The sequence below is a fragment of the Chiloscyllium plagiosum genome, unplaced genomic scaffold, assembly GCF_037043375.1.
Source record: "Chiloscyllium plagiosum isolate Xiang-an unplaced genomic scaffold, Cpla_swu_hap1 HiC_scaffold_8, whole genome shotgun sequence".
Taxonomy (NCBI): Eukaryota; Metazoa; Chordata; class Chondrichthyes; order Orectolobiformes; family Hemiscylliidae; genus Chiloscyllium; species Chiloscyllium plagiosum.
The window spans coordinates 85363777-85373909 of record NW_028270146.1 but is presented as its reverse complement, the minus strand read 5'-3'; the positions used below and the strand labels follow the sequence as shown (position 1 = coordinate 85373909).

The 10133-nt window shown below is 39.1% G+C and overlaps 1 protein-coding gene across 1 annotated transcript in view; it reads right to left on the bottom strand.

The window, feature by feature from the left end:
* Positions 1–369: 369 nt before the first annotated feature.
* The window catches only part of LOC122553776 (cysteine-rich motor neuron 1 protein), a 240517-nt gene continuing 230753 nt past the window's right edge, over positions 370–10133 (bottom strand). The window contains exons 13-14 of the mRNA XM_087990059.1: positions 8128–8297; positions 370–2632 (exon numbers count right to left, since the gene is read on the bottom strand). Coding sequence (XP_087846185.1) covers positions 2438–2632; positions 8128–8297 — 365 coding nt within the window. The 3' untranslated portion in view covers positions 370–2437. The remainder of the gene's footprint in view (positions 2633–8127; positions 8298–10133) is intronic.

The window sequence follows — 10133 nt, the reverse complement described above, 5'->3', positions numbered from 1 at the left end:
TAACAATCCATTATTGATGGAAAAGTGTTAAAATGTGTTACATGCTTCACAATGCAACATACTTCAAAATATGCCAGATTACATTTAAAATTACATGGTAGCACTAATTTTTCCTCAATATTGTGTATTGGGAAATGTGTATCAAGCACTTGATAACTCTTCAGGCTTTGCTTTTCTGTACTTATAGTGAAGGAGCACATTTTTATCTTGCAGAGCAAGGCAATTGACAATGAAATGTACTTTTCTCACTGTTAAATATCCAGAGGCTAGGGTGAAGCATCTTCTAAACTTGTCAACAAGAGGTGGCAGAAAGGTTTCATTGCAAGTGGTATCTCATAATTGTTCGGAAAACATATTACTGCAGAAGACTTCCAGAACAAAATTTATTGAAATGAGTAAAAGGCTTTTTACTTGTTACATCCCAGCTGCTAGCCATGTGTATTTACAAGGGCTACTACACACTGATGTAAATAAATAAGCAATTTAGATCTCGATGTTTCAATTGCAAAGAGTTAAACAAACAAAAATCCATTAAGAACTTACATAAAAAGTACAGCAAAAGGATTTATAGGTCTTGTTTGAAGGTTATATAAAGAAGACAACAGTATTTTATCTCAGCATAACAGCCAGCAAAACTGCATGACCAAAGAGTTCTGCCACATCATCTCAACTTATTGGACTGCTGATAACAGTAACAATTAGAAGTAAACAGAATCCTTAAGCCCTCTGCTATTCTTCTATACAGATTCTACTTAGATTAATAAATTAAGCTATTTGAAAAAATAAATTAAGAAACTCTCCTCCCTTTTGCTCAATTATCCGCAAACTAAGTATCTACAAAAATACTTGAAACTTCTTACAACTTAAAGGAATTCATACGCTCACAGCCTGGTATCAATAGGGCTACTCTTAAAATCCTTAATGTTATTAGTAACATTGACTACAAAGTGCCATAGCTTACCAACATAATCCCTGCATTTCACTTTGAACTGCTAAAGTCGTTTTGACAATTCATCCTTGCTTGACACTTCAAAATAATACTAAAATTTTATTCTCAATCTTGGACATCTCGCACCCTGTAATTGGGTTCAGCCTGAATTTTAAGCCAGGTATAGCTTGAACAGCTTAGGGAGGTACATCCTCTTCATCATTCAATTACATTGAATTCTTTTCTACCTCCTTCCCACCCTCTCATCCTAATCACCATGCCGTGAAAATATTTTAGCACTGTTCTTCACTTTATGGGTCCTCTATCCTAGCGGCTGTGCAAGCAGGGTATCATTCTACCTCAGGAATTAGATAACATATTTCACTTAAAGTTGATAATAATATGTTTTCATGTTGGCTTTTCCTGCATTTGGCATTTATACTGAGCTCTGTTTTAGCCACACTCAGCTACAGTTTCTCAGTTCAATTCTGTTTTTTTTAAAAACTGGAATGACAAACTGCCCACAAACAAAAATTGTGGGTACATTCAATACAATGAAATATACAGAGTACAGGTGTAGGATTTGACACAACATTTAAATCACTGCCATAGCAAATGTTAACAGCAATATTAATAATACTACAGTTAAATATATCTTTCTGTCGTGATAATGCTTTAGGAGCAAAACCAGATTATTCTGCTACCATTCACTTCCTCTTTCATCAATTTGTACAACTAACTATGACCTTCAGATGATGAGAAATTCTATTTCACAAAACTTACTGAAGATATCATCTTTAACCTATGTAAATCCAGAAGGATGAATAAAAGGACTCACTCTATTCCAGAATGATTTTTGATTCCCGAGTCATTTGTTTTGCTAATTTCGAACTGAAAGTTTTACAAGGAAAGAATGTTTATAGGTGTCTCCTTCGCAAGGATAATTACTACTACTTCCCCTATTAGTCATTTAGCTTAGGATATTAATGTATATTTTCCATTATCACCTCCAATCTAAACAAAGCATACCAATTTCAAACAAAATTTCTTCCAGAGTTTGAAAATGCTATTTTGATAACATTGGGGGTAATGTAAATGAAGGCATTACTAGATTAAACTCTCCCAGAATAAAATTGATACAATAAATGACCATAAGACATTCCCTCATGCTATCGCAATCTGCCTTTTCCCAGATTCTACCCCAGGATACAGAGTGACTGAAGAGTTTGGTATTTGTTTGCTGTCTTTGTCAGTGTTTTTTTTTCCTTTTGGCAAGTTTCTCTTAATTCTTTTGGGCATTTTAAATGAACAGGAAAGTCAATAAAGACATATGGTTTTCAAAAGTAATTGTTATTTTCCAAGTACCTGAATCATACACAAATAACAAGCTGGAATCATTAACTTATAAAATAATGGAAACCAGAAGAAGCAAGGCTCCTGAACGGAGCACAATCTCTGAATTACTGCCAAGACTCCATCAGCTCATAAGCCAATTTTTTTTTCATGTTTCTATCCAAGCAGTTTGTTTTGCTGGCTGTTGCTTTGTTTTTCAGCACGCACACTGTATTTCTCATTGCTCTGAGAATCTGTTTCTGTCATTAGATCCATTCTGCAGCAGTTGTTAACACTGTGCATTTTGTTTCCATGCGCAGAGTCCATGTACACCACAGTTTGTCTGTCAACTGGATTTTTCAAAAACTGCGTCTGTGATTAAAAACAGAGGTTAACAGTCACCTTTATGAAAACATTCTTCGGCCAGTATGAAACAATTCAGCCTGGGACAACTAACTGTACAGGGGCTAAGATTTTATACCTCAGAGAGTTTTGCTTTTAAAAATGAGGTCACTAAACAATTGTGATCTATCTCTAGTTAAGCACACAGTTACAATATGAACAATAGTGATAAGTGAGGTTTGTAAATATCAGTACACAAAGCATAATTTTGTCTGTTTTTTAAAACTTCGGGTGGTGCAAAACCATTTATGATAGGCAAGGTTTGTCCAAAAGCCCTGCTAGTCTTGATTTGAACAAAGAACAATACAGCGCAGGAACAGGCCATTCAGCCCTCCAAGCCTGTGATGACACATATTGCCCTTCCATATTAAACTGTTTCCACTTACAGGATCCGTATCCCTTGATTCCTTTCCTATTCATCTATCCTTGAATGCTACTATTGTGTTTGCTTCCATCACCTCCTTTGGCAGTGTATTCCAGACACTCAACACCCATTGTGTGAAAAACCTGCCTCACACATCTCTTTTAAACTCTCCAACCCCAACCCCAAACCCCCACCCCCTGCTATCCCTGCAGTTTGAACCTCTGTCAGTTTGTAATTGACCCCTCCACCCTGGAGAGGAGCTTCATATTTTCCACTCTATCCAAGCTGTTCACAATCTGATAAACTTCTATCAGGTCGCCCCACCCTCAATCTCCTGCGGTCCACTGTAAATAAACCCAGTCTGTCCAACCTTTCTTCATAGCCAACATCCCCCATACCAGGCATACCCTTTTACGGGTTTGTGGTGGGTTCATGTGGCAAATGGTTTATCACAAATAACGATTGATGTGAGATCTTGGAATTAAAAACTTTAAGACATTTTATGTACCGTCTCCAAAGCATCCATATCCTTTTGCTAATGTGGTGACGCGAACTGTATGCAATAGTTTGGACGATACACTGCTTACTTGGCTGTGTAAATTTCAATATACTGCCTATAATACAATTCTGGAATACATATTCTATATGTTAAAACTTGCATGTGCATCAGTGTCTGAACAATGTAACTATGAATCTCATTTCTGACATGAAGCTGCCCAACCGTCCCTGGCTTTAGAGGGAAGCTTCTGTGAAAATGCGTTGGGTCATTTAGGCTTCAGCTGAATGACAAAAATAAAACTTCTGCCTCACTATGAATGTGACACTCAGGATGCAACTGCAATAATAGTCGAAGTTTGCTTTTATTTTGCACTTGCTGCTGGATGTTGAGGAAATGCTGCAGGCACTTCTGCTTTACCTACAGTTGCTTTCAAGAGCATAAAGGCAAGTGAAACTCAAATGACACTGAGGATGTTTTTCCAGCAGTGCAGCAAAAAATCCACAAATATCAAAAGGGTACAGGGCCCCTACTCCAGAGACTTGAACACAAACCAGGCTGACATCACACAGCAGTGTTTACAAAGGTTCTGACTTTTGGGACAGCAAGTTAACTTGAGGTGCCATCTTCCTTCTCCAGTAGATGTACACACGGTACTTTCTGGAGAGGCCCTGGGTAGTTCCCCTAGTGTCCTGGACCAACGTTTCTCTCTCAATGAGACTGAGAGATATATTCCTCATTCTGTTGTCTCATTGATGTTTTGTAGTCATACTGTGCTCAAATTGGCTGTGCATCACATCAATAACTACTTCACAAGTATTTAACTTTATGTAAAACAAAACGATGACCTGAGACCAGTTGCTCTATATGGAAATATTTTTTTAAAAAGTTTCCTTAAATGTTTAAAGAAAATGAAGTTTATAAAAGTGAGGCCCAATAGGAAGTGAATCTGGAGAATAGATAAGGAAAATAAAGAGAGGGCAGATGAGTTGAAGGTTATTTTGTCTTCATGACAAAGATACAAGAAATATCACATAAACACCTATAAGTCATGAACTAGAAGGGAGGAAAGAACTCAAGAAGATTACAATTATCTGGGAAGTGGTACTGAGTAAATTGTTCGAACTGTGGGTTGACATGTGCCAGGGTCCTAATAGACTTCATACAAAGGTCTTGAAAGTAATGGCTAGTGAGATAGTTGCTGCATTGGCTTTAAATTTCTATATCTGCCTTGATTTAGGCAAGGTCCCATTATATTGGAAAATACCAACTGCAATTCCTATACTCAAACAGAGTGTGTCTAGAAAGCAGGAAACTCCAAGTCAGTCAGCTTAACATCTGTCACAGGATAAATGTTATTAGCTATTATTACAGAACTTACAGCAGGGCACTTACATAAGTTCAAGGTGATCAGGTAGAGTCAACATAGTAACGTTATGCATTATCCACTACCCCTCATGCTGTCGGGGTTCATATATACTCCTTCCTACAATATTACTTTTTATTATCTATAATACACTTATGTGATACTTCATCAAATGACAACTGGAAATCTAAATGCAGAATATCCACTGGTTCCCCTTTATCTGCAACACATTACTTCCTCAAAAGACTCCAACAGATCGATTAAACATGATTTGCCTTTCACATTACTAACACGATAGGTGTGGAGATGCTATTTTCTTTTCTGAATAAAAATCAGTGACTCCTATTTAAGACAAAGATGAGGTGATTTTGTTTTCCTCTGTCAGAGGGTGGAGTACCTTCAAAGTCTATTTCTGAAAGGTTAGAAGTCAAGTTTTTGAATATTTTTAAGGCAGAGGTTGCTAGATTCTCAGTAATGGGACAGCGTGTTAAAATTTACCAAGGAATGTGGATTTGAGGTTATAATCAGATCAGCCATTAACTCGTTTGGCTGGTGGAGCAGACATGAGGGGGCCAACTGAGCTACCCCTGGATCCTTGATCACATATTCACAGTTATTATCTGACCACATGTCATCTCAACTCATGAAGCTATTCAATAAATAAAAATCAGTCTGAGCTGAAATGAACATGTCATCGAAACAACTGAATCCATACATTCAGATCTATTTTATGTACACCTTTTGTGGAAGATTCACATATTCAATGAAAGACTCATGTGCAGATTATCCTGCTTGAAAAGACAGTTTAGTCAGGGGAGAAAATTGCCAAGACTGCAAATGTTCATGTCTATGTTCAGAAAAATTGGAGGTATAGTGGACAGCGAAGAAGGTTACCTCAGATTACAACAGGATCTGCACCAGATGGGCCAATGGGCTGAGAAGTGGCAGATGGAGTTTAATTCAGATAAATGCGAGGTGCTGCATTTTGGGAAAGCAAATCTTAGCAGGACTTATACACTTAATGGTAAGGTCCTAGGGAGTGTTGCTGAACAAAGACACCTTGGAGTGCAGGTTCATAGCTCCTTGAAAGTGGAGTCGCAGATAGACAGGATAGTGAAGGCGGCGTTTGGTATGCTTTCCTTTATTGGTCAGAGTATTGAGTACAGGAGTTGGGAGGTCATGTTGCGGCTGTACAGGACATTGGTTAGGCCACTGGTGGAATATTGCGTGCAATTCTGGTCTCCTTCCTATTGGAAAGATGTTGTGAAACTTGAAAGGGTTCAGAAAAGATTTACAAGGATGTTGCCAGGGTTGGAGGATTTGAGCTATAGGGAGAGGCTGAACAGGCTGGGGCTGTTTTCCCTGTAGTGTTGAAGGCTGAGGGGTGACCTTATAGAGGTTGACAAAATTATGAGGGGCATGGATAGGATAAATAGACAAAGTCTTTTCCCTGGGGTCGGGGAGTCCAGAACTAGAGGGGAAAGATATAAAAGAGATCTAAGGGGCAACCTTTTCACACAGAGGGTGGTACGTGTATGGAATGAGCTGCCAGAGGATGTGGTGGAGGCTGGTACAATTGCAACATTTAAGAGGCATTTGGATGGGTATATGAATAGGAAGGGTTTGGAGGGATATGGGCTGGGTGCTGGCAGGTGGGACTAGATTGGGTTGGGATATCTAGCTGGCAGGGATGGGTTGGACCGAGATGTCTGTTTCCATGTTGTACATCTCTATGACTCTAAGTCACTGAAAGCTAGAACACTGGAATAACAAACAATTCCCAAAGCAAATGTGTTACACTTTGAGAAATTGATAAAGTTTGAAAGGACCAAATGGCCTAAGAGCCGCAAAGTACCTTTGAAAACCTTGAACTTACGAAAATACCAGTCTTTCTCTTTTCAGCACAAAGATAAAGATGAGAAAATTATTTTATTGTAAAGTTGAAGTAAAAATCAACAAAATTGCATCAAAGATTACTGAGGTACCACCTATATGATTTGACCATTTCTAAGCAAGTTCTTCTTGCCGAATTGAACCACCTGCTTTTCCAATAATCTAGAAAAATTCACTCTTTTGCATTAAGATGGTCACAGCCTTAGCCCTCATTGTTTGAATACATTTATTCTTCCCAATTGCCTCCTTATCTAATTGGGGCACCATGGTGGCTCAGTAATTAGTACTGCTGCCTCACAGCACTAGGGACCCAGGTTCAATTCTATCCTTGAATGACTGTCTGTGTGGAGTTTGCATATTCTCCCCGTGTCTGCATGGGTTTCTACCGGGTGCTTCCCCCCACAGTCCAACGATGTGCACATTAGGTGGATTGGCCGTGCTAAACTGGCCATAGTGTCCAGTGATGTATAGGTTAGGTGGGTTAGCCACAGGAAATACAGGATTACAGGGATACAGGAGGGTGAGTCTGAGTGGGATGTTCTTCGGAGGGTTGGTGTGGGCTGCTTCCACACTGTAGGGATTTTACGATTCTAAAGGACTTATTTTTGTTATATCTCTATAAATGCTACTATGTCAATGATCAACATTATTGCTTAAATAGTGATTGGTGTGGGCAATTCTGCCACAAAGGGCTCCAGGAATATCAGGGTCAACTTGGAAGTTACAATGCACATGTACTTTCTCCCAAGAATCGCTGGATATTGATTAAAGTCGGACTAATTTTTCCCTTGTCTAGATCAGAGATGCTGAAGCTCTGGCACACTGATTCACTAACAGAGTACAATCCAGTGCTGAAACCTGGGCTCAGGATCTATGTGAGTGATCTACAAATCATTTAGAAAGCAAAAGGAAAATCCACGTCATTGAAAGAATGTTATTGTCACAGCAAGCTTCAATAATGAATGTTCTTCAGCAAATTTTCTAAACACTGGAAGTACATATTTTGGCACCAATGTTTCGACATGTTACCTTTATGAAAATCTAAAAGGAATAAGAAACAAATCAGTTGCAAATGTGGCTTGCGAGGCAGTGTTTACACACAGCTGGTTCCCAGTGCACCACTTACCATGGTGGGGAAAATTGGCATTACTGTCGTGCTTTCATTTTGATATTATTACTTATTCATAAAAGGAGAAACCAAATTAGATGGTTTTGAGCCAAGTATGGACATCAGCTCAATGCAAGCTGATGGACATCAGCTTTTACAAATGCAAGGCTCTTTGGTCAGATTTCCATTCAGTTCACCAACCTAGCTGCCATTTGAGACTAGAATATTTTCATCTTACCTTAGTTGGTGCATGATAGCAGGGCATCTGAAACCATTGCTTCTTTCTGTTCATTATAAGGGTTGCTGTTAAGAAGATGATGATTGCCAGCAATATGGCTGCCAGAACCCATGCTGCTGACTGGTAGATTACAGCCATCTCAGTTTGCTGGGGAGGAACATCAGTAACTTCTGTAATGATGCAAGAAGAAAAATGCACAAGAAAGAAATAAATCATGTTTGGTAAACTGAACCAGCCAACTGTAGGCAAAAAAAAGTCAAAAATTATTTCAGTCAGAGGCTGTGTCTAGCTTTGTCCAAATCTCTTCTTCCAATATACTTCACAGTCCCTTATCGATTGTTGCAGAGTGCACTGGACCTGGCAACTCTTAAAAGCATCACCAACAAGCTTTCACAAGCATTCTGAGGAAGGGTCACTGGACCCGAAAAGTTAACTCTGCTTTCTCTGCACAAATGCTGTCAAACCTGCTGAGCCTTTCCCAGCAATTTTTGTTTTTGTTTTCCGTCCCAAGCCTGCAAGCCAACCCGGGGCTGAGGGCAAGGGCAGCAGGTACGAGGGAGATCACATGCCACCCCAAAATGGACAAGTGCCATTGTTTCTTCAGGGTTTTGACTCAGTGACCATGAAACTCCCCATCCAAGAGCAGTGAGGGGATCGCATTGCCACACGGACTGCAGTAGTTCATGAAATCTGCTTACCACCACCTTTCCCGAAGCTACACAGATGGCCATTAAGAGCTGACCTTACATGCAACACCCATAAAATCACTAACATTTTTAGATTAATTCTGTGGGTTAACAGCTTAATAAGATCTTGGCCATGGTGAGGTACAGTTGAAAAGTTGTGTTTTATATTATCATTGTTTCCTTTGGGAATATATGTTAAAACAATGAACAAAAGCTGTCCTGCTATAATACCATGAATAAAAATTGATTGAATAAACTGGAACCTTTAAATTAGTTAAATAAAAAGCATCTTTTTTGACACTGTGCAAACAGAACATGGAATGACAGCCTACAGAAACTCTATGTATATATGCTCATGCACGCACATAGCTTGTCACTAATGAGCAATAGATCAGAGCCAAGGAGGCATCCCAGCCAGGATAAATTAATACAGCACTGATCATCACTAAAATCAATCCATTCATTGAGCAATGGGCATCAACAAATTAACAAAGAATAATGTAAAACAGTAGAAATAAGTGGCAAATTAATGGATTTAAAGCCACATCAACAAAATTAATAAAATAATGAAGTAGCAAATTAACAAATTCGTAGTGCAACTGATACTCCACAAATTAATGAATTTTTATTCGTACTTGCACAGGTGAATTATATAAATAACTGGCAACAGGGAATGTAAATTTATGCTTTTGCGCGCACACACACACACACACACACAGACACAGACACACACAGGTCCTAGAATAAATCAAATAGTGTCACTGAACAAATACCCTTTCTTCTTTCCTTTATTCACTGGTATACCCTGGTGGCCATGACTTTCACTGACGAATTACTCGAGACGTTCATTCAGCTGCCTCTGTTGTATTTTTATCCCCACAGTCAACGTTGTTGTAATTTGTTCTCACTCCTCTGGTACTTGAAGATTACCACCGCTCTTTCCTCAAACCTCACCCTTCCCCACTTTCAACCCTTTGATCAGCCCCATCTCCAACCTTAATTTCCTTCTCCAATGATGTGGAGCATATTTTCACCTCCAAATCCACTCCGTGCCTTTCAGAAACTCTATTCAATCTCAACAATGAGGTTTCCGCACTCAGTGACTAAAATAACTAAAGTCACAGAAAGCACCCTCTATGACTCTGCCCATGACACCCCAACCTCTGCATCCTTTGATGTGGTCAACTTCATATTTATCTAAAGCGTCTACTCCACTACCCAGGACAGTGGGACTGCCCTTGTTTGAGCCACTTATCTATTGAATTACAGTCAAAGCAAAGCCTCTGGCAATGGCATACTGTCCTGACCTTCGTTCTCATC